The sequence below is a fragment of the Haemorhous mexicanus genome, chromosome 7 (genome assembly GCF_027477595.1).
Source record: "Haemorhous mexicanus isolate bHaeMex1 chromosome 7, bHaeMex1.pri, whole genome shotgun sequence".
Taxonomy (NCBI): Eukaryota; Metazoa; Chordata; class Aves; order Passeriformes; family Fringillidae; genus Haemorhous; species Haemorhous mexicanus.
In genome coordinates this window covers 27,671,271-27,697,209 of record NC_082347.1, presented here as the reverse complement: position 1 = coordinate 27,697,209, position 25,939 = coordinate 27,671,271, and the positions used below count along the sequence as shown (strand labels likewise).

The following is a 25,939-nucleotide window of genomic DNA, read 5'->3' as shown; positions in this document are numbered from 1 at the left end:
TCCTACAAGGTAATATCCAGCACTGGAAGAGGCCATGCTAGAGGTTTCTAAGGAAATGCTACATGAAGGGGCTAATATCGTTTAAATTGATGTAAAAGATGCCATTGCAATTAAGCCAGAGATGTGCCTTGCATGAGCCATAAGAACATGATTGTTTACAGAGATCCTTTCACCTCAATATGAATGGTGCAAATTTTTCTGTGCACACAAAGGAATTAATCAAACTGGTGGGGGGGGAGGGGGTGGGGTTTTTTGTTTGTTTGGGGTTTTGCTGTTTGTTGGCTGGTTGCTTCTTTTTATTTATATATATTTTCTATCTTAACAACCATACAATACCAAAATTAAACGGGTGATAGGCAGTGACACAACAAATTGATTGAGAGTTTTTTAAAGGTTAGTAGCAGTCTCGAGGCTCTAAAAACACTCCTTAAAAGTCACTGTACATGATGTGCAATTAGGTGTCTTAGATTCTGCAAAATTTGGCATATGTCAGAGATAAGATTCCCTGCAGAGTTGCTCTGCCTGCAGAATAGATGTGACCTTTTAGGGTCATAAAAAACAATAGTAGAGTGAAAAATCATGCATTCCCAAGTATTTAAAAAGAGTTCTAAATGCTTAAAAATACATTCATTCATCCCAATAGCCAATCAAGTTTAGTTCAGAGAAAAACCCCACAGAATTAAACTCACCTTGGTGAATTTGGTCTTGCAAGGTGTCCAGGGCCCTTTATCTACCCTTTAAATTGGACAGAACAAGGCAACCCCATACTTTCTTCTGACTGAGCTTTCAATAACATTTTCCACTACAGCTTACTAGAACTCTAAGAAGAGAGAGATAATGTAAGAAACTAATCATCATCCTGCAAAATTCTTTATTTCTTCTCTGAGCTTGAGCAAAGGGCACAAAAAAGTGAATTTAAATTAGCATAAAATGTTGTACAGATATTAAGTTAATTCACTGCCTTCATTTGCTTGTCTGGTAAACTGGTAGATTTTCAGAGGAAAAATAGTTTTTTGATTGAGAATTCACAATACTGGTCAAATAAGCTTTTGTAGGATTTGATCACAAACATTTCTCTGTTTTGTTTCCAAGGTATTTCTTTGTATCAGAAGAACTTGGTGAAAGGCACGTTGTAACAGGTGACTGGCTGTGGACAGTGAAAGCCCTCTGAAGATTATTGCAACCCTTCCACTGACTTTAATGGGCTGTGGATCACACACCTAGGAACAGAAAAACATGATAGAACTGGCTGAAAATATGATAGCAGAGGTGGACTACCTTAAAACTGGACATTGCAGACAAAGCCAGAGCAGCTGCAGCAGAGACTCTCAGCTGTACCCAGGGATGTGCTGTAGGACTTGCTGTGCAGGGCTGCAGGACTGATAGGCAGAGACTGAAGTTTTCAGAACAGTGAAATACCAATGAAATAGTTACAAGTGAGGAAATCAGTTTCCATCTGCTATCCTGTATGGTCTTAATTGCACAACAAAGTAAACAGAACTTATCAAACACAATTTTTTTATGGTTACTGTCAGAATGAGAGCTCCTTTTGGAGGGTTGGCTTCTTTTTCCAAGCAGCTAATGACAGGAGGAGAGAAAATGGCCTCAAGCTGTGCCAGGGGAGGTTTAGGTTGGACAGTAGGAGGAATTTCCTCACAGAAAGGGTGAAGAAACATTGGAATGGACAGCCTGGGAGGTGCGAAGTCACCGCCCCTGGATGTGTTTAAGGCCGGACATGTCACATAGTGCCATGGTCTGATTGACAAGGTGGCATTCAGACATAGGTGTGACTTGAACTCAGAGGTCTTCTGCAACATAATTGATTCTGAATTGCTTCTGAATTGTATTTTTGGCAGAAGAGCAGGTTGATATTTATTTAAACTACTGGAGAAAACAAATCCACTGTCCTTCCTACCTGCTAATGAGATGTGAATGAACAGTGAAAAGGATTGCCATGAGATGGGCACATTGATCACTCTGCACATAAAGATAGTGAAAAGCAAAGGGTAGATTAGAGGAACTGAGGAGCTTCAAAAAATGCTTTAACATCTTTGCTGCTGCTTTGGAAAATATATCAGTCTCTTAAAAGGCACATTAAAACTAAGGAAGTGACAAGACATAGAAGGTGTGTTTGGCCTCAGGGCAAGTACCATCTGACACTCTTCTTTAAAATAAGAGTGAAGCAGTTAGAGAGCTTTGGAAGTGAATGTTGCAAGAGGGAAAAATGTGATACATTTCAAGAGAAGGTCTAAGAGTGAGAGACTTTAGAATTTTTTGCTTGTTTTGTTTTAAACCCTGTGCACATTTTCTAAAAGGTTAGTGCATGATTTCCAAATACCACTGCACATCCATGCATCGGTGCATTGTTTCATGAGCCCTGGTCTCTTTCCCTGTTTTAGTGACCTATAGGTGCTGGGAATCTCCATCTTCAAAGGTTTCTGAACAGATCTGAACGATAAGTAATTGAAATGTGTTGAAAATTACATCATGAAAGAGAGAGGATATGTGCTCAATATCAGGAAAGATTTTTCTGGCAGTGAAAGTATAGAAATTTTACTGTTAATTGGGAAACTAGTGTGGAGTAAAAAGCTTCAGTTTGTGAGTCACGTTCTTGTGAGATGATTCAATCAGCTGAGAGGGAACTAAATGAACAATGTTCTGAAGTAAGGAAGTAAACAGAATACAATCCCAGTTTCAGGTGATCTCAGATAATATCTGAGTGCATTAGCCTAAGCTGAATTTTATGCTGTAGCAACTTGACAGATGTTGACACCCAAGATAGCTCATTTGCAGCTAGCTTGGTTATCACTGTACTAGATTTAGATCTGCACCCTCATGAATAAACTGAAATGATACCAAAAAAACCCAAAACCCACAAAGTAAAAAGATGACATTTTTCAGTTGCTAATGTACAAATCCTATGAGACTCCCCAATAACTCCACAATAAAAGGAATAAGAAATTCTTGTGTGGAAAAGAAATTGAACATAACTAGCATTCCTGAGACTTGATGTGATGATTCATGACTTGGATGCTAATGTAGCTGGTTATTGCATATTGAAAAAAGATAAACCATGTGAAAGGTGTGGTACATATTCAGCATTCTACATCTCTCTCTCTTAGAGCTCCTGGCAAATTAGGAGCATAGGCTTTAAATGCTTCTAGAGGAAAATGTTAACAGTGACAAAGAAGAAAGCTGTTACAGACTATCAGATCAAATGAGTTCATTTTAAAATGCATGTCAATAATGTGTTCAAACAAAGAAAGGAAACACATTTTACCTAAAACAGGAGCTATACATTTGAAGTTTTGTGCATGTGGTGATAAAGAAATGCTTACTGAATAAAACAAAAATAAACAAACACTAACAAACACCCCAAACAAACACTGCAGGACAGATATTGACTGATAAAGACATGGTAGTTATATGTATTAGTGCTCAAGTATTCTCTGTGTGTGCATATATATATGTAGCTATATATATATTTTTATATATATATTCCAAAGCTGATCCAGTCACATAAACACATAAGACTGGAACAAGACTGTGACTATGTAGACATAAAAATCCCTTTTCTATCAGTTCTGGGGAAAACTGAGGAAAATATTTGCATTTTTCTCCTTCCCCAAGTGTGTTCTTTTCAGAAACAAAAATGCTATTTGATTTTGATAGATATAATGTTTAAAATACTCAGCTGTTTTGATATTACTTGGTTTTGTTGAATTGAAAATTGGAAGTATAAGATGCAAAAGTGTGGATATAAAATCTGAAGCATTTTGCATGGGAAAAATCCAATGTTATAATTTTTTAAAAGGTCCCTTATGGAACACCAATTTTACTTTCCACAAAATGCTCCAAAGTTTTCTAATATTGTACAGCTAAAAACTGCAAACATGGAAGTTCAAGATTCTAACTTACTGTGTTTCTGTTTCACACAAGACTATCTGAGGACCATTAGTGCTGCCTGGGATTTTTACCTTCTGTTATTCATTTCTTGTCAGCAATCTCTGTTCTCACACCGGCTGCTGCTCAGCAGTATATCTGTATTGTTAGACATGTGACTTCATTTAGTTTCCTTCAGAGTGAAGGATGGAAGCTCATGTAACTGCTGCTCCAAAGTTTCCAGAGTCTTTTCCACTTGGGGGAGAAGCATCATTTATCTTTAAATTGATGTGCATAACATACAAATCAGCTTCTGCATGCAGTACATCTTTCAAAACCTACAGACATTTTGTATTTTGATAGTGCTCATGGATAACTTTAATAAACCTTATCCTAGATGTGGCATCCAGAGGTTCCAGATTTCCCCTTCTAGGAACTGTCAAACAGAAAAGGCACAGGGGAGCAGCAGGTGCCTTTCTGCTTCCAGCTACCTAATGACATCCTGGTAAACTGTGAGGATACCTGAGGAAACTACAGACACTATCTACTTGCAACTCCAGCTTCTGTGGCCTGTACCCTTATTCTTGGTATGCATCACATCTGTCTCTGTGGAATCATAAAAAGGCATAACTGGTAAGGAAATGCTTCCTTTTGACATTTGTCCTCAGAGTTCACATGATTTGCAGTATTCTACCATCTGGAGATGAAGACTCAGTAGCATTATACAGGTCTTCCTCATTCTTTTTTCTCCTTCTAAACACTGGGGTTTTTTACTAATGCATGTAAAGGCATAGAGGTAAAAATCATCATTCTTGAGTGAAGAGAATTCTGTACTCCCTGTCATGAAAATAAACATAGGTCTTGCCCTTGTATTTATATGAAGCAGAGAGGTCAAAAGGGCTAAGATTAACTATTAAAAAATCACAAAAACCTTAAGCAGAGAGGATTACCTGTGCAAAAAACTGTTGTGAAAATAAAAAAGAGAGACATTTTTCTCTCCTGTTCCTGTTTCAAAAAAAATATTAGAAGTGTATCCTTACAGATACTGGGAAGCCCCACAACATTACTTTACTATCCTGGGTCCTGATATGTGAGCAAAATAATGCAATGAAGATGCTGGTCATCTGCCTAATGCCAAAAGCTGACTGAGAGCTTTGGAACAGAAAAATAAGTTCACAGAAAACCTCTCACATTAGCAAATAAAGTCTTACATACAAGATTAATCATATGAGATCTTATCATTTTACCAGCCTGTACAGAATTCCAGCCCACTTTGCATCTTCCTTGATCTTCTCATATATTTCTGTCTTCAGCCTTTCTTTTATCCAGGAATATGGAAAACACTGTGAATAAAAAGAAAAATAGAGATATATATATTTTTAAATAAAAATCCAGAATATTTCTTATGTATTCATAGATAAAGGACTGTCCATGGCTGACCATGACATTCTTGCCAAGCCTGACTTGCATACTTCAAAGTAGTTTTATGGGAAACAATAACTGCTCTGAGAGTTAGCAGAGGGTGGTCCCTATGAGCTGTGTCACTCTAGCGGCCACTAAAGGCCATTGTCACCCCTTGTCACCAAAGTGAGCTATGCAGGATGGAAAACTTACTAAAGGGCAACCAACTCCAAATACAAATAATAAGAATGCAATTTATATTGCAACATGATCTCCTTTAATTTTCATCCATTGAGCTACATTATGCATTCACTTAATACCAGGGCAGCCCAAGTTGACCAGGATAAGTGACAGGAGAATTTGGCTGATTAAATTGCTTTATGGTGATTCATGTTGTGCTAATAGTATAGACATAACAACAAATGGTGGTGAATAATGAAATAGAAAGAGACAAATAACATGCAGTTAGCTGAGGCTAATTTTATCAGCAGGTGCTGAAAATAAAAAAGCATACAGTAAATGTCTCTAATGCTGTAAGTTACAGTCTGCATGTTACTTAAATTGTATGCAGTCATCCTGTATTCTGAGGTGCCAGCAACCACCTAATTACTAGCATTTTGTTCTTATAATGTTTACTTTGACAGGCGTTTCTGGGGAAAAAAGTAAAAAAAGTTTAAAAAGTAGAGGAAAATGTGCTTGGATGCACAACAAAGAGGTCACAGGTACTTGGGAGTATTTGCCATATGTGGATTTTAGTTTCCAACTTTGTGTCTCATTAGCATTAAAATTCTGGAACCACCATAATAAAATTGATGAAACATAGACAGCTATAAAACCAATATGTCATCTGATGGTAGCTAAATTCTACATATGGGTGAGTGGCATTTTGACTCTGGATGTAGTCAGATCCAGCTCTGAGAATACTTGGTTTGAATCCCCTCAGACAATGGAGAACCTCAGTTTTAGAACCTCAACATTTTTGAGTAGGCATCACTTTACACTCACTTCTAGGCATCGTATTTACCAAGGAATTTGGATATCTAAATTCTCCTGGGTTTCAGTGGGAGTTAAGATACATAAGATTAAGACAGATAAAATAGTTAAGTTAAAAGATAACATGAACTGAACCAAAGCTTATTAAATAAAAGGCCATTTTAAACATTGTCACTACCAGGTTGTCTTCTTTTTTCTATTCCAGCAGTTAAATTTTAAACACAGAGTAAACCTACCTGAAATATTAAAAGAAATATTAAAATGCTAGCTACTGGATAGGCATTCTGGTTGTTCACAGAATCTCAACATTCTCTATGTTTTTTGATGCTATTAGTATATATAAGATTTTTTGTAATACTGCTAGTTCACTCTTGATAGTGGCAACAAAGTTTATCAATTATGAATTCACAATTTCAGTTGTCATGTGTAATTCAGTAAAGAAAAATTCATTGCTTTAAAGGCATTTTTAAAATTCTCATTGCAATTAATTGAAAACTAGGTCAACAGCCACTCCAGACAGACAGTGATATCAAATGTGGGGAAATGTTACACAGAAATAATTAAGCACTTGCTGTATTAAATGGTGATAACATTCTTTCAACATTAAGCACTGACATATAAATTTGAGAGCAGGTTCTTTTGCTTCATGTTATATGCAGTTTCAGGACTGCAACACAGTGATAATCTCATTTTTCTTTTTGCCTCAGTAATTGCTATGTGATAAACGTGCACAAGATAAACATGCACACATTCCACATCATAATGAGTGGACTTATATATAGAAACTAGCAATTACATTTTCCTCTTTTTATGTTGTTTTTTTGTTACCTTAATTGGTAGTTAATTTATGCACCTGATTTTTCAGGTGCTTGTACATAGTCATTAAAAATGACCTCCAAGAAAAGCAGGAATGCTGAAAAATGAGGCAGGATGGCAGGCTGGCTGTTACTAAGTATGGCCCTTTTCTGTGTCAGGAAATGCTCTTGTAGATACAGTAATTATACATGATGGAAACTTTCATAAACTTTTCAAATTCAGCAGTATTAAAATGTTAGTAAGAGACCTCTTACCATTTCTCTTCCAAATCCCTGTTTAGCACTTTGTTACAAAATTCACTGTAAGCTGAAATCTGATGTTTATCATAATCATATGAAATATTAAAATTTTGTATTGTTTTGTTATATAAAATCTGCCTTTTTTTCTCTCAGAATATGAAGAAATTGTTTATTATGCTCTAGTTTGAAAAATGAAGCAAGAAAATGAAAAAATAAATTTGTTTTTGTCAACGCCGAATGAGTGGACTAAAAATTTAGTTTTAACATTAAACTGTGAGACTGCATAAAATAATCACAGGACATGTACAATGACATCAGCTCTAACACAAATGTCCTTAAAGCTGGCAAGTTGTGAAACATGGGCTGCCTTCTATTAATAAACACCTGAGAGTGGGGAGCAGTGCATAAATGTAGGTATTCATTTTATGGAATAAATTTATTGATAATATTTGAGATTCAGAAATACCAGTGTACATATAATCCACAATGGCTTTATAGATAGGAATCCAAAGACTACATGTATTGTCTCTAGGGACTAGGTCTGCCTCCCAGTACTTTCACAGAAGCATTAACCTTTTCATCTGCATCTGGTGTCAGGGAAAACCACTTTCCTCCTCAGTAGCCCCACTAAAATTACAAAAGTGCTCTAAAAGAATTTTCACCTGCATACTTTGGTCAAGTCAGTATAATGGCTTGACCAAATTCAGGATTGTGAAAGTCTTAAATGACCTCCTGTCATTGATCCACTGTTGCTTTACCTCTGGTCCACTTTGGAATACACTTGTCAAGTCAAGGATGTCTCTGGAGGTAGATTCAGTGCTCAGTAGAACACCAACAAGCACTTTTTGAGTTTTCCTCTCGCCATGCCTGAATTCCTCACTGCTAAAGGGAACCGAGGAACTGCTCAGTTCCTCGCTGAGCTCTGCAGTGCTAGGAAGACAAACTTTCAAAGCTATGTAATATCCTATACTCTACTGTGCTGTGTTAAAGGTCTTTAAAATAACTTAAAAACCCCATTAATTCCAACAGGATGATTTCTTAGGTATCCTAAAGTTTAGTATCCTGCTATATGAACTGATGCAAGAATGTAAAGTTGGTGGACTGATGTCAGTCTGAATGTTTGAGATAACATCTGAGTAACAACTAATAACCAGTCCACTCTATTGTGTTTTACCTGTCTTTTTCTAAGCTTACCTAACCTTCATAACTCAAACAGAAATGCTGAACATTTTGATTGGGGTCCACGTTTTCCTCAGTACTTGTATGGTGACTAATACAATGGACTATAATCAAGGCTTTATTGAAAACTAAATATTAAATAGCAATAGAAACTCAAATAATACCAACATCTCTCTAGAGCATTGATTGCCTTATACCTTTCATAAGAGAATTTTAAAAGCAAAATAAAAGGTGGATTGATTGTACTTCAAATCTGGAATGGCACTAGGTATTGTACAAGCATGGTAAAATTTTCTCAAAAGGAAAATGCGCACTAATAAGTAAAGTCCACTCTGTTCTGCTTCCTTTTTCATTATAGCTGATGTTTCATTTTAACATGTACATTTGAAACTCACTTTGTGTTTTAATGGAATGCTCTGGGCCAAATAGATCCCCGGTGTAACATTGCTTGTGCATGTCAGACAACTATTACAATTTCTAATGGCATGAGTTTGGGGTGGCTGCATTATTCATGTGGGGTATATTGATAAAAAGGTCACACAGGTCAATGCATGAATTTAAATTACTTCTACAGGTCAGAAATGTATTCTTTACATACATTTAAAATGTGTGCTGATAGATTTAGCTTTTTTACTTGATGAGTACGGATATTATTTATTTTACTTTCTGTCTATGAGGTCAAATTTCATTAGCTACTATTTGCAGGCTCCAAATGAAATGAAGACTACAGTAAGCTTTAAACTAGAAAGTACCAAAACAAAATTCCAGTGTTGCAGCAGATTCCCATTCTCTTAAAGAGATTAAAAGATTAATGGAGAAGACTTGTAGAACAATTTCTGTATCCTGTGGCAATTCATTTAGCATATTCATTATGCTGGACATCATGTTCTGTTTGAGCATTTGCAAGAACTTGCTCTATTTTTTAGCAATAAAGCTCCTGAATTTTCTCCATTATGAAAATAACATTTGGTTCTACGGGGCTGTCTATAAGAAATACTTGAAAGAATTCATTATATTTCTACATCATTATAACAATATCCTGGAGTTACATTTTATGTGTTGTGGTGACTCTATGCCCTTTCTTCTTGCAGTTCCTGCAACAGGAGATGCAGCCGAAGGAAAATGACATCCTTTCTATATTGCTTGTACATTATTCCTGTTCCCCCTGGAGCTGTGGTTTCAGATGTGAACTGGAGGAACCCAAACAGGTCTTGTAATTTACACCAGGAGCTAGACCATTCTCAGGCAGCTCCAGCATTTAGTATGCAGAAACATGAAGTAGAAAATCAGTTTCACAAGCTATCACCTGATAGGAATAAATGCTCACTTTGAGTGGAGGGCCATGGACAATGTCCTTCATTTCACATGGCAACACCATGGCTTTGCCTTAACCAGGGACTGAGTGGCTCATTATAATGGGCCATGGCCAAGAGGACACTGCAATCAAGGCCTGAGCATAATGAGCCACCTGACACACAAGGAGGATCTGAGCCTTGGTGTGGACCATGGATCCAAACTGACAGGGAATGGTAGCTGACACTGCTGGGAGGGGGTCCTGTGATCTGATTGCATCAATATTTGGCTATAAAGACACTTGGTGCTAGAGGCTGGGGATGGACAGAATGTTATGTAGGCATCCAACAGAAGCAGAGTGCCTGAGGTGGAACTACTTATGAAGTGATGCTGAGCCTCTCCCCAAGAGCTTGACACAGATACTGGTCAGAGGGAGTGTCACAGTCCCTGGACTTCATTGTTCTGACTCACCAGGCTGGTAATTAGGGTCAGTCAGTAGTAGCATATGTGTCTGAATTTTTTATGATGCAGCTTTTTTGTTGCTCTACTTACATTGAACTTAGCAAAGTCATAATGTTTAGAGTGACATCATTCCATTCCTTTTTGCAGTGTTTGAGAATAGAACAGACAATTCAGGTTTTGATCACTTTTTAGAAGCCATTTACCAACATTTGCCTTCAATCTCTCCAACAGTATTTATGAAAAACTCCATTAGCCTACTGAACTGAGACATTTCCACATATTGGGAGCATCTTGTGCTCCCCATATGAGTCAGAAAATGAAGTCTTAAAAGATCCTAGTGACAGACATAAGGTTAGGGTTTAGAGAACTGGAGCAACTAGTGGTAAAAGTGTATTACCAAAGAGTGAATGTCACTTAGATACTACTTTGAAATTTGTCCTTGTTTTGAGCATATCCAAAAGTAACTAAGTTCTTTGTAAAACTTACAAAAAAAAAAAAAAAACCAGAATAAAAAACCCTGCTGATCTTGTTTTTCAAGAAATTATCCTGTGTTAATTATTGAACAGATGACTCACTATTTCCACAAGTTCCTGTAAACATGCACATATTTCATGAGATCCTGTGGGAGAGGAATATTTTAAAAGCATAAAGCCATAAACTTATAATTACCTCTGCACTTTGGCAATGTCTGACACATATGGGCCAAACATTCTTTTTTTAACCTGAAGATTTACATTCTTACTATGAAGATCAACTCATTTTTTATTTCATAGCATTGTGTTTTAACCATAATTTCTTTAGCTGTGCTTCATGTCATCCTATTAGTGTATGTTTGCAAACAGAGTAGGGCATACAGAAAGCAATTTGTTAATCAAATCTCTTCTCACTCTTTTATTCTTTCCTCTAGTAATCCCTACATGTTCTTGGTATTAATCACAAAAAACTTAAGAGTTGTGCTGTCAAAAATTCAACTAAAGAATTCAGTATGACCTTTTACATCTAGACCCTGATTTAAGAGCCAACACAGCTAAAATCATAAGATAGTATGCTGCTGTAGCACATTAAAAGGTCAAATTTAAATGAGTTCAGGCTGACATACTGTTTTTTGTCTTAGGGAGGAATCAATTATGAACTTCAGTTAAATATATAACTCTCATGACATTTTCTCAAATGGTATATATTGATAAATTTAGGCCATAATTACACAAGTATCAAGAAATACTTAACATCTAAGTCTTAATTGGTCATACCAAAATCAAGAGGTATTTATTATTTGCAAAATTAAATATATGCATTGGTGTTTGGAGGACTGATATCTTCTACAGTAACATCTTGTACGTGTGCAACAGTTTGTTCCAGACTACTTACTGTGAAGGGAGATTCCTGTCCTCAGCAGAAAGGAACTTTTACCTTACACTGATTAGTTATGGTAGTTTTAACAGCTAAGACTGAAGGAATTAAGCAGTTTTAACAGCTAAGACTGAATAGGACTAGTAATTACCTTCAATCTCTCTGTCATGGACAAGGGCTGACTTGGAATGTTGAATTCAAAAACTCTTTCCTTCTTCTCCATTTCTTTGCATGAGGTATCTGTGTCAGCTGTCAGGGGTCCCCAGAGCAGGCGCCTGGCAGAGACTTATTATTATTTTCCTACCCCTGTTACAAAAGAATACATCTTTTGTGTTAAGGTCTTGCAATGAGATCCATTTTGCCCATAGAAGGTCACAACAAGGTCAGCATGTCCCTCTAAAAACTTCTCTTCATGAAGAAATTAGTCCCACATGCTTAAAGTCCCAAATTAAAAAATGTATCTCACTTGTCCTCAAACCACTGTATCCATATGATGCAGATGTGTGCACATGTGGGTGTATATATGAATCTGTACATACACATAGAGACCCACTGAGACCAAATGTAAGTAATATGGGTAGGGACTCTAACCACTGTTTCAGCTTGTTTATTCTGAACAGCTACATTGTGCTCTAGTGGACTTTTTTTCAGTGTTGGACTTTTGCCATTGACTTCAAAGGAATCAGATTCAGGCAGCTGGGAAAAAAAAGCAAATTTTGAAACCAATAAGATTTAAAAAGCCTGGCTTTGAAAGTCATGATATGGAGCTCAGAGTTTACTCTCCCCTATGTAGGAATAACCTGTAGGGGGGAGAATGGGACCTTTAGATAATTAACTATTCAGTAAGTCTTAAGCAGCTCAATAGTGCTTTTTATCTTCAAAGTGCTTTTTAAACATTAACTAAGTAATCCTCTCAATCCTCTGAAGAAAATAATTTGCTATTTATTATCCTGGTGAAGAATTCCTATAAATGAAAAGGAAATGCTGAAAATAGTACTTTTCATGCACATTTTTTTAAAGAAAAAAAAATCTCAGGCTCTGCATCTGCATTCCCGTGGTACTTACTCCATCTCAAGAGTTACTGCTCCAAAGTGAATGTAAAATCTATATGACTGACCATTGTCAGAGATGGAAAACTGACTGCAGAAAGTAGCTGCTTCTGAACTCTACTACTCTCCCAGACAATTGTACTCCTAAGCAAACTTTCACAGCACATTCTTCAAACAGCCTCCACTGTGATGAACTGCCCTGATTTGTGGAAAAATTATTTGACTGCAAATTCTCACAGTGGAAGAAATTTTCTGTAGAGAAATGTAAAGCAGTGCACCTGGGGAAAAAACCGAGATGCCTAGAAGAAAAATATTGCCAAAAAGGTGTAAGAATCCATGGTTGTGACACACAGTTCTATAAAAATATCAACTTGACAGCCAATATAACTAAGAAAGTAAAGCAAATGCCAATAATTATTAATAAATGTTCAGTGGGGTTTCCTTTTAAGCATATATTTCATTGCATGATTTCACCATTGCTGTATATTTACAATTACATACACAAATGACTGGAGAATAAGAATAATTTTATATAGGATTTCAGGATTTGGTATTGTTTCTTAAGAATGGAATTTGCACATTTCCCACATTGTCTTCCAAGCAAATGGTGTTTCTCCAACAACTGGAGTATCATGCATGCTTGAGCCTCTCAGATTTACAGTTGTATCAAAAAAACTGAGAAAGAAGATCAGCTTAGCTTGCATCACCCAAGAAGTATGTTTGTATAGGTGAACTTTGAATATTTCAAATTTGTAATATTTTTTCTATTTCTATGGCCACTATACATGTATGTGTTTTCAGGGTCTACACTCTAATATTACCTCATCACCACCCCCCACCCTCCCCCCCAATTAATTGAAACTGTCCATGGTACCAGTATTTTCTGTTATGTATACAGTTTTCCTTAATATTGTATCTTTTAATTAAACAATTATTTCTATTTCCACAAAAACATTTCCACCAAGATTTCTTTCCTCCAACATTTTAGTCTATGAACTCGTTTTGGTTAAAATGTCAAAACCAGTAGACACTTTAGTAAAAATGAAAAGCACACCACTATCTAAAATCCTGCAAAGTGAAAGCAGTTTCAATGTTAGAGGCAGGAAAATGATGTCTTCCTCCCCACTGAGGTTCAAGTGTTAGCCATTGTAAGTGGTAGCAAGCAGGATACTAATGAAGTGTTAGCCATTAAAAGGAAACCACAATGGCTCCAGCTCACATCTGAAGTTTATCTACAGTTTACTTTCTACTCGACAGTCAGTTTACAGCTAAATTTTCCTTCAAATCCAAAGATTCTAAAACAAGGACCAGAATAAATAATTTCTTATAAATGTTATTTCTCTCAGTCTGCTGGTCCAAATTCTACCCCAGAGCCAAGGTACAATAATGTTAAAGGTTTTGCTATTTGAAAGCCTTAGCTACTAAATTTTTCTTCCCTAATACACATTTAGAAATGTTTGCCAATTGATAGAAATGTTAGAAGTACATATAACCTAAAACCTCAGAGAACCAAGGCTTTGAAATTATTCAGCTGTAGAGAAGAGAATAAGTAGAATTGAATCTGCTACAATTTTAAATAATTGAGTTTTTAGTAAGAAAAAATAATCAAAAATTCGTCATGTCGTATACAATAATTAGATACTGGGGGAGAGGTATCTTTACTGTTGGAGACAGGAAATATTTTAATGTACTTGGGTTTGGGATATGCATGTCAGTTCATACCTTCTACATAAACTTCAAAGATTAATCCAATTAATGACATATCCTTTTCTAAAAGGCAGCGGGAAAAATAAGAGGACGACCCAAAAATCAAAAAGAGAAATATTAATTTATAGATAGTAGATATGCTTCATGTCAAAAAGTAAGTCATGCTGAACATTTTTTTAAATTCCCTTTTGAACAACTGTTTCACTCTCCAATCAAACTTCTGACACTGCCTGCTATTAAAGTTATGGAGCTGAATTAAAAGAATAAGAACTGAACTAGCTCAGTCATTCTTGGAAAATTCAACTACTGGCAACTAGAAGTCCCACTGTACTTCACAAAGTTCAGATTCTGACCAGAACAGAGACAACAAGTCCCCCCTTTTTAGGCAACCATCACAAAAAGAAGAAGGGTGCACAATTACTTTTGCTGTAGCATTGAGACTTGAGGCTTATCTCCAATAGAACCAACAGTAGTGTTTAAAAAGGACTTCCTCAACAATGGGACAACTGATTCACCATGTAACTAATCCATAAAAGACACTTGAGTATAATCTTCCATGAGCAGAGCTATAAAATATTCATGGGGTGCCTCTACACCCAGTGTGTAACCAGGATACTGTTTCTGGAGATGCCATTACAGAAATATGATATTCAAAATGTGAACATCTGGTAATCAAATGCATGGCAGTGTAGTACTTACATGAGAAACATGATTTATTCCCAGGAAAGAATATTAATTCTAAAGACAGGGCTTCCAGACTTTCTGGAAGACAAAAACATGAAAGAGACTGGGGGAAAAGTAGAGCTGTGTGTATCAGGAGAGAAATCAGATCTGAAAAATTGCTATAGTGAGCCTCGGAGAAATATAATGAATCAATCTGGGATTAAGCTACTAGATAGGAAAAAGAATGAGGACAGAAGCACAAGGGATGTTGTAGAGACCTCCAGGGCAAGAGGAGAGGTGAGAATAAAATTCTGCTTAAAGATGAGGCAAGAAAAAGAAGGTAAAAAAACCCCCACAAGACTATGTGAATTCATAATTCCAACCCTCTAATTACCAAAAACCTCAGAGACACAGAGGAGGAGAAATATAGAAATGAAGATGTAGTGAATGATTAGATCTGAATTAATTAGAGACACAAAAACATGGTGAGAGCAAAGATTCTACTGCGGAGCATATTTGTTTGGCATTAGATAGACATGAGGATGGCATTAACACTTTCAGAAAATTGAAATATTCTTAAAAAAAAATTCAATGTGAGGAGTTGATAGCTGTCTGTGTTTCAGCACAGTAATGCATGGGGAAAAAAAATCTTCAAAGGAAAACTGCTTTTACAATCTACTTACACAGAGCAGTTGAAAAAAAACAGGAAAAAAATGTGCTGAGTAATGGACACGAAAGACAGATTCTTCATCTCTGTAAAATAGTTCAGGTCCATTAACTTTTCCATATAGTTCAAGACAGGATGGATCCATTAGATCATCTATTCTGACCCTATATGTCATAGGTCATTAGATTTCATTTTCAGTTCTACTCAGCTTAGTAGTTTATATTAAATATCTTAGAGAAAAACATCTACTCTTGATTTGAAGGCAGAGAGATGGAGAGTCACATTGCCCTTGGCTTTTTGCTCTGAAGGTTAAATACTATTGCTGCAGCAAAATTGTGCCTTATTTCTCATTTGAATTTGTTTGGTTTCAACTTCCAGCCAGGAGTTTTTTTTTTTTTCTGCTACCTTAAATAATCTTTTAACATTTAGTATATTTTTTTGTACTTCTACATCATAATTAAGTCACTTCTTCTTTAGGAAGCCATACAGAACAAGTTCATCTTTGTAATGCCTCTCTAAAAGTCAACTTTCTCCAGCTTTAATAAATTCGCCTTTTTTTAACCCTTCTGTTTTTAGCAATCCACACCCCCAGTTATTGCACTGGTCAAAGTAAAGCTGACCTCTCTACCCATGTTCACTCACACTTTGGTATTAATAAAACACTGTAGGAGTAGGAGATTACACAAAGTCACTTCAGCTCTCTACAATGAAACTGTAATTTTTTTATCTTTCCTTGCAAATTCTACAGCCAATAGGACGAAAAACTCTTCTAAACTCATTACCAACTTCTCCTCTGGCTCCACCATTTCCTGTGTGGAAGGCTGTCTGAAAATTCTGGGAAACAGGATCTCTGTGCTGTTTGATAAGGCTTTTACCAAAAATTATGAACAATTTGTTTTCTCCTCCTTCTTGTCTCTCTTTGTTTGTGTTAGTAGTAATAGTTTCAGGAGAAAGGGTAAAAAAGTGCAACACAAGCCTTTGGTTACCTTCACATGCCTGCTCATTATTTACTTTGAAACTGGTGTCAATACCACCCTTGAACCAAGGCACTAATGATGCTTCAGCACTTAATATAAAATATTACAGTCCATCAGTGAAAGGTGGTCTTCCATAAAGAGAACTTGTAGAGCAGGCTCTGTATATGCTACTTATTTCTACTGATAATTTTTCCTAAGTCACTTCCAGTTCTGTTTTGCTAAATCACTTGTGAGTTATGAGTTAATTTGTAAATCACAGAAGTAATTGATACAGCATGAGTTATCTTTTTGTAAAGTGTTGTGTTAATATATTTTACTTGTCTCATTTGGATCTTTTCTAAGAAGAGGATATACATTTGTTTAGGACATACCAACTGCTATAGTTCTTGTAATGCATATTAAGGTGACAATAAGGTAGCTCCACTTAGAAGTATTTCTACCACTAACCATGACTGTGTAAATAAATATCACGCTCTTTTTTTTTTTTTTAACAATAAACTCTAAAAAAAATGTACATCAAGGAATCTCTCACTGAGCTGCAAAATAATTACTACCTTAGGCATTTCCCTAGGTGACCTCTTTTTATCATTTGAGGCTTTTGTCATCTAGGCTATTTTAATTCTTCTCAGAAAATTTGTTTCTCTCCTGTGCTGAACTAAATGGTGCCTGGAAAAGAATAAGGGAAAACTCAGCGCAGTCTGTGATATTTTTCTTTCTTTTTTGAATTCCTTGACTAATCAGAGGTATTTATTTATTTACTTAGAGACCTTAATAAATCTGACAAAAACTAGTAAGTTGCCATGTCATAAATTAAACAATAGGATGTTTATATGCCCTGCAACGAGCCTTTGGTCCTACCCAAGAAAAGATGAGTTTTCTAACAAATCAGTTACAGCTCTGAGACCAGATGGCTCAGCTTAAAACGTGTCTGTCCTTCCTGATCTTGGGTTAGTTTCTATAATCTCATTATTCAATTCAAGCAACCTTTGGGTGACCACAATTTCACAAAGCCAATGCAACACTGATAAGACTGATGAGAGTAAGGATATGTAAGCACTGGGCCTCTCTATTGGCCAACTTTTTCCCATTGCAGGATCCCTGCTCCCCTAGCCAGCCCACAATTCACAAGGGATGCAGAGCAATGCAGGTATTGGCAAAATAACCTGTCAGAGTTTTAAAGTCCTTTCAGTGATAACGATTGACTTCCAAACCCCCATAATGCCATCTATAAAACCCTATATAGTTGATCTAAACTGAGTGATAGTGAAAAGAAAATAGCATGTTGTTGAGGTAACTTCTGTTCAAATCAGATTATACAAATACTATTCCTTTAGGAATATTCTCTGTAAATCTCTCCAGTGAAGATGAGAGCAAGTAGTTTCATCCCCTTCATGAAAATAGAAAGCTCCCTTTTTTTGATAAGGTGATGTATTTTTCTGAGTGTTTTGGCCAGCTATGGTATAAAGCATCCAGAAAAAGGATAAAGACTAAAATTGTAGTAAAAATATTAAATGAAGGAATCTATTCTCAAATTGGTGAATAAATTGAAAATATTTTACAAAAAATAATATTTTTTAAATATTGAGAATAAAATAAGTGGTCTTATTATGAGTTGATGTTGCATCAGTTTATAATTTTATCATATTAAGGTGGTGACATAATTATTTTTTAATTTTTTACAAGCATGAAGTATTACTTAAAGACTGCAATTAATAATGGCACAGAGCAACATTATTCACCTGTAAAGTTCTCACTTCAATCTCTTGTCCTTGATCACAAAGCAAATCTTTGAAGTGTACTTAGACACCACTGACTTCTTTACACTGGAAAAAAAGCGTATTTTCTGAAACAACAAACCATTATTCCCTGGCACTCTACACCAAGCCATTTAAGATTTGCAAGATGTAAACTATGAGTTCTGGTTAATTCTTTTGCTATATAACTTTCTTGATCAACATTGCCTAGAGCAGTTAGCGAATTGTCTGCAATTCTGAAGGCAAAACACTAGAAATAAAAAGTTACTGAATTAGAAAATTGTTGGTTTCATACTGCCAGTATTCTTCCCAGTGAGCCCAGAAAAGGCCCCAAAGATGATCAGAGGGCTGAAACCCTGTCCTGTGAAAACAGCCTGGGAGAGCTGGGTCCCCTCAGCCTGGGAGAGGAGGCTGCAGGGAGATATGGAGCTCCTTCCAGTACTTTAAAGAAACCTACAAAAGAGCTGGAGGAAAACTGTAGTATGTAGCCATAGGGTAAGGGGAAATAGTTTTAAACTGAGAGAGGGAGATTGAAGTTATATCTAAGGAAGAAATCTTTTACTGTGAGGATGGTGAGGCACTGGCACAGGCTGCCCAGAGAAGCTGCGGGTGCCCCACTTCTGGAAGTGTTCTGGGTCAGCTTGGATGGGGGCTTTGGGCAACCTGGTCTAGTGGAAGCTGTCCCTACCCATGGCAGGGAATAGATAATCTTTAAGGTCCCACCCAAACCAAAGTTCTATTGACAGAGGGATGGAGAATTTTGAACTCCTCATCTTTCAACAAGGAGTTTACATTGCGCCTCTGGATATAGCGGCTTTCATTCATGGGGCAAAAGTCTACTTGTGCCATGTAATTTTGGAGCCAATTTTCATCACGCTCACTAACCTCTCTGCAAACAGAAAATTGTTCTTACAGGAATAATGGGAGGAAGAGGACATTTCTGTTGGAGTACTGTGAGGAACATGGGTTCATTGCTGGGTGAACTTGGTCTGAAGAATACAAAGCAGATTCACTACACTTCAGCAACTCACAACCATGCAAACTGTCTTGTTAACTATTCTGAGTTCTGTGGGTTGTTTCAGAGCCTGGATAAACTGTAGGCAAAATGGCAAGCATTTGACTTTCGAAATTCATTCTTTGCTCCTTTGCTTTTTCCTTGCCTTCCAGTTTGAATCATGAAGAGTCTGAGAGGATACAATCTATGGTTCATGGATGTTTTGAGTCTGTCTCATCATACAGAACATAAAATCTCATGTTAATCAGAAGAAAAGCACAAGCTTTTTTTAAAAAGATTGGAAAACACTATTTTTCTCTTAAAAATTTAGGTCAGATGTCACCTATATCTTTCCAGGTAATTAGCAAGGAGAAATAGCATTGAAAAAATAAGTAGGTAGGAGGTATTTCAGAGCATGCCTCTAAGGGATAGCAATAATTTAATAAGGGATAACTAGCATACTACAGCACAGGGAAAATTCTACCCAACTTGCTTTGTGGATATTATAGTGGAACTTACAATTTTTAACAGCAGATGACATTACTGATTTATATTTTTAGAAAGCCTTTGATGAAGTTCCTAATGACAAACTTCTACTAACTATAGAGTTCTACAGTCAGATAGTGAGAATCAGTTAGTATCTAATTAAAAAAATTTAGAACCCAGCTCTAATTAAAATAAATTTTAAAACCCAGCTCAGTGATCTAGCTCACTGGACACTGTTCTTGTTCCATTGAAGTCAATCTTCAAGACTTTTTTTTGCTTATTTTAACCAAACATAGATTAACAAAGGAATTTTCACCTAAATTTAGTCATCTTGAAATAGGTTGACTGAGCTTGCTGCTTATGATTCCTCTTTGGGTATTTAAGATGGAAGCACTGAACCTTCTGGCAGCTCCTCTTTTGCTCTAATAGTTACCAAGGGAATTTTGGTGACTAACATAGTGACAAATAACTTTTGCATGTCTGAATTAAATCTGCTGATGAATCCAGGCTTGAATGCCCTTTAGCAGTCATGGAGTCCAATGAATATCAATAATAATTATTCCTTCTGATTTTGGATTTAATTTACCTGTATAACTGTCAGAGTGGAAGATGCAGATAATGTAGTCATACAAAAGAGTTGGTGTACCGCAGAATGCAATTTAATTTGTGTTATTTAGGTCACCAAACAGTGTATTCTCCATCTATTGTAGGGGAGCATATTCCATAGTATTGGGGTATAATCTGAATATAAAGGAAGCAAGTGCATTAACTCTTTTGTCACACAATTAACTTTACTTTTTAAAGACCAATGCTTCTAGGGAGAAAATGTGCCATTTGTAGATGAGAGTAAATTACAGATTACAGAAAAAACTAAAGGCTGTGTCTTATTTATTTCAAATTTTTGAAAATACAGAATGACCCAGAATCTATAGGGAAATACCAGCAAAGGAAATTCTCAAATATATCTCATAATCATATATATTTCCATATATATAATGTCAAACAGTGATGCAAAAACTGACAGAACATCATCATGCCAATGATGTCCACCTAAAGCAGACCTTGTATATCTACTTAAGTAAATAAATAATCAGAACTTTGTGAAATCTCTTCTACCACTGGGTAGTTTCTACACTGGGTGTAGTTTCAAAATATATTGAAAAGCATCTAACTGAGTACTATCAACTAGTTTCCACCTTTTCCATCCATCATTTAATATTCAGATCCAGTCTATAAAATATGTGATCACATATGGAGTTACTCCATAATTTCAATATAAAAAAAGTACTAAAAAGGCCCCCAAAAGACTTGTTTTCCATGAGATCACTAAACTAAGGGAAGAGAAACCACAACAGCCCATTTTGAGAACATCCCACTGTTAGGCAGGTATAATAGCAACTATTACTCAGTCATAATATTCAGATACTCAGTGATTTGGGCATTTACATTTCTAGTGCTACCTGCCATTGTGTGCTGAGCACCTTTCAACTCTCACTGAAGCCAATGAGAGATGAAGAAACCCAGTACCACACAAGGTCAATTCCCCCTGAGCCATCAGCTGAGATCTGATACTTTACAAACAGCAGACATTCACAGACTGACAGGCTCTGGCTGCTCTAATTTCATAATGAGTTTTTCCTGAGTTAAGCATAAACAGGCTGAATTTCTGAGAACATCCTTTGAGATTCTGAGCACTTGCACTTCCTTTAAGCATAAGCCACTCTGAAATACAAACGAGAAATAGATATTGTCCAGTTACACCCTGAAACCATACTGTTTTAACAAATATGCAGAACTGAGTTCTAACAAAGAAGTATTTGTATGAAAATCCATGTGAACATAGATTTACACAGAGAGAGGAGAAGGTAACAAGAAATAATGGAGAAAAAAACCCCTGATTTTGACAAACCTTGTTAGCAAACTAATCACATGCTGTTACTTGCATCAAAATACCTCTGCAAGCTAATGAGATGCAGAATATTATTATACAACACCCCAAGACTGCTGGCAGCTTGCAAAATAAATTGAGACAGAGGTTTTGTCCCCAAGGAGTCTACAGTGTTAGCTTCAGGTATGACAGAGAGTAGCAAAATGACAGGGAAGAAAATTGGGAACAAAACTGATAAGTGTTACATAGTGTCATGGAGTGCATGTCATAATGATTGCTCCAGATATTTTAAATATAATCATTTCCTTTGTCCTCCATCTCTTTTAATGTTACCCATCTGCTTTGACACTTGGTGTGCAGACACATCTGGACTGGAAGGGTTTTTTCGTTACACGCACAAACACGTGGAGCCAATTGTTTAGCTCACAAAACACTCACTGGTTTTTGATGTACAGTTGTTTCTCCTTCAGAACTGGAGCTCTAACACAGCTGTTTCTGTTACTGCTATTGCAATCCCATTCAGCTTAACATCTACAGAAAATGAAAAGCCATATGAAAACTATACCTGCACTTAATGAAGTGCTAAACATGAAATTGTTCCAGAAAAAGATTAAGAAAATGTTCTTAATATGATATCTGCTTGAGACACTGGAAATTTCTATTTTCCTTTTACATATTTCCCTCCTTTAAAACATCTGTAACTTTTCCTTTACAGACTTGCTCTTTCTTTGAATAAAATGATATTTTTGCCTTTTAAATATTTTCATATTCCAAGTCTGCCTTTTTTTTTTTTGTTGTTCAGTGGCTAAATCATGCATAAAACCATTGTGTTTAAAGTGCATTATTCAAAGATATGACAGAAGTTACAGTCAGAAATCTCTTTGTATTTATAGCCTTATGTAGAAGGCTAAAGAGTACTCACCCTCATTCTATTTTTCTCTAGTCCAACTTTTATTTCTGTGTTTGAAATTGGTGGGATGACTGACAGATCAAATAAGCAATTACAAGCAAAAAATGGCAGCAATTGTGCTTATTTTGGAGAACAATTTTCTCATTGTTGTCTAACCAGTAAAAGAAAGAGATAGATATTCTTTGAGATAGCTTAAAAATGAAAGGCAGACAAAAAAGATAGCAGATCAATAGAGAAATAGAGACATTAACCAACAGATAATATGAGACCTTTGAGTGCTAAAAAGCTTCCAAAAATCCATTTTCAGGCAATGTACATAAAGAGCTAGATAAGGTAAAAACAAAAGATTGAAAAATACAAAATTAGAGATATTGTTAATTATAAAAGTATTTTGCATCACAAAGGGAAAGACACAGAAAATATTTCAAGTAAAATTCACAAACAAACTTATCTAAGAAAGGGAAAAGGGAGGGAAGTGTCTAAGTGGGAATGCCTGTTAATGAACTGGATGTTATGGTCTTCACACGTCAGTCAGGACCATCACAAAAATCTTTGTTCTTTAGAATTAAGCTGCTGACCTTGACTGACTCACAATCCATTTGGAATCCAGAAAAAACAGGACAATGACACAATGTCTTTCTCATTGCTCTGCTTTCTTCACCATTTTTTGTCTCTGAATAGATAGATTCTGGATGAGCATGGGCCTGTTCCTCAAACTGAAGAATAACAAAGGAGTGCCCAATGGAGGCAGGGACATGTGGCCTGGGAAGAGTGCTGGAATCTGGCTTGAATGTGTAGGAATAGGATTAGTAAAGATAAGGCAAAGATATAACAGGACTTGAAAAGGGATGTGAAGAATAACCAGGGACTCTGTAAGAACATAGGTTAGAAAACATCAAGAGACCTAACCTGCCAGCCCTTCCAGGAAAATTGCCTGGAGTGTACCACAGCTGCTTCCTGGCCCTTTTATGCAGAGTAGGTTCCCACAGAAAGTACTGGGAAAATAGACTGTGTGCTCTGAAATTACCCAAAGAAGCAGGTGATCTGTAATGGGCATCTGCATTGGCAGTGAAGTGCTGCTGAAACCAGCAGTTCCAACATTAACCCAGACACCTGGAGCTAGCACATATTATACACTCTGTTAGAAGAAAATATGTAGCCACAGTGAACAATCCATTTTGGAGAAAACTTTTATATGGATTTAAAAATGTGGATATGACTAACTTGCCTTCTTCAATAGCTGAATAGAGACTAGGCAGTTTAGCCAAAATTACTGGGTGAAAAAGTGATGACAAATTATAACAATTGCCTACAGATTACTTCTAAAAGAGTGAAAGCCTCTATTTTTATGGCAAAAGTTCTTCCTCCAAAATGTTGATCCAGTACAACAACGAAAGTCTACTTAGGCACTGCACTCTGAATAATAGGTAGGTAATTTGCAGTGAAACTCAGGCAATCACCTTCAGAAAGAAAATACAGACAGAAGGTACAACACACAAAAATAAGTCTTTGCTGTATTATTTAAGCCAGACTATAATTTTAAAAGGCCTGGTTTAATTCACTGATGAAATTGGGAAAGAATACTTGCAGAAAATAGACAATTTATGTATATCTGTATGTTCATGGACAAATAAATGCTGAGGATGTGCAAGATCTTGTAGCATAAATTTATAAATCATGGAATCAAGTCTGGTTGTTACACAACAGAGTACACCAGTGATTTCACAGTCTCCAACTTCTACTAAATCAAATGTTTCTTTTAAATGCTGTATTGGGAAAAATTTGAATAGTGAGTGGCAGAACTAGTCCAGTTTTGAGGCTTTTCTTTGCAGTAGCACTCTGGATCCTTGGCTAACAAGCTAATTTTTCAAAAGTTGTTGGGTGAATTCTGAAGACATGGAACATATGGTCACAAAATATTTGAATCCTACAGGACTTTGAGGGGGGGGGAGGGCAGGAAAATAACAGTTCTATTGAGCTTTGACGATCAAGACCATGATTTTGATTATACAAAGGGATAATGAGGGAAGTCCAGAATAGCACATGCCATTCCTTCCAATTTACTAGAATAATTTTTCTTGCTCTAAAGTGGAATACCATTCCATAAGTAGTACATAGTATATAGCAGAGAATTAATTTCATATAGAAATAAAACCTGGATTATTTGATTATTGATACAGTAGTAAGTGAAGCAGCAATTAAGTCTATATGATAAAACTCAATCACCAGAATTAAAAATTAGAGGTGGGTGAGCTGGGAATATACCTCACCTACAGCTCTCCTAACACTTCCTGTCATTTCAAGTTGAAAATAACCAAATGAATTTTCACAGGCAATTAGTTGCTAGAAATACCTGTGAAAGCAAGTATACTCCCAGTGTCTCCAAGTAATTTAGACCAGCAGGTGTTGAGGAAGTGGTACATCTTCCACAGCACACAAAAAATTTCCATGGTATGGTTAATAAGGCTAAAAGAAGGTAATTTCAGGAGGACATAAAGCCTATTGTTTCTCTCTCATATATAGCAAAGAAACAACCAAGTTCAAAACCTATCCCCACGGAAGCCATGGCACTCCCCAGGGACAAGCCCTTCTCAACCAGAAGACATTTCATAATGCAGCACCCAGTGCTGAGTAACCCATCAACACACACAGCTTCACTGCAAGACACATAAGTCATTTAACTACTCAGTTAATCATTCTGAATTCTAACTGATTCTTCTCAGTTTCCTTAAATGTAGAAAGTAAAATACATAGAATTTTTATCTGAAAATAAGAAGGTGGTATGAAATATGCATATGTAGGTTAATATATAGAAAACTTAGATAAGGACTGCTGTGATCTTGTGGTAGGTGCAATATCAGATTCATGAAAACAACTCAAGTTGCTTTCTTACATACTACGTATTTTTAAAATATACAAAAGAAGCATTTCAATGTGCTTCTACAAGATGTCTGCAATTTGGGGGTGACCAAAGTCAGTTGGAGTTCAGAACTTTGCCAGACATTTTTTCATATCTCATATTAAAGCATAGAGATTTTTTACAATCCATATTACCTCCAGGTATCTTGAATTTTTATCCTTAATTTCTTAAATTAAGTTTTACAAGGAAAAAAAAAAAAAAGCAAACAAAGTCTCATATTTCCATCCCTTCCTTCCCAAAGAAAACATGAAGGCAAACTTTGCTGTGCTGTGTCATTATGTCACCAAGAACAGTAACGTGAGAATTTGT

At 36.2% G+C, this 25,939-nt stretch overlaps 1 protein-coding gene across 24 annotated transcripts in view; it reads right to left on the bottom strand.

The window, feature by feature from the left end:
- Nucleotides 1-857: 857 nt before the first annotated feature.
- Nucleotides 858-25,939, bottom strand: part of DNTT (DNA nucleotidylexotransferase) — a 229,108-nt gene continuing 204,026 nt past the window's right edge. For 18 of the 24 annotated variants that reach the window (XM_059851688.1, XM_059851677.1, XM_059851679.1 and 15 more), the window contains 2 exons: nt 5,130-5,225; nt 860-1,220 (listed from right to left, as the gene is read on the bottom strand). In XM_059851688.1, the coding sequence (XP_059707671.1) occupies nt 1,038-1,220; nt 5,130-5,225 (279 nt within the window). In that variant the 3' untranslated portion in view covers nt 860-1,037. Of the gene's footprint in view, nt 1,221-5,129; nt 5,226-25,939 lie in introns of all 24 variants that reach the window. The other 6 variants (XM_059851675.1, XM_059851673.1, XM_059851672.1 and 3 more) reach the window with 3 other exon arrangements.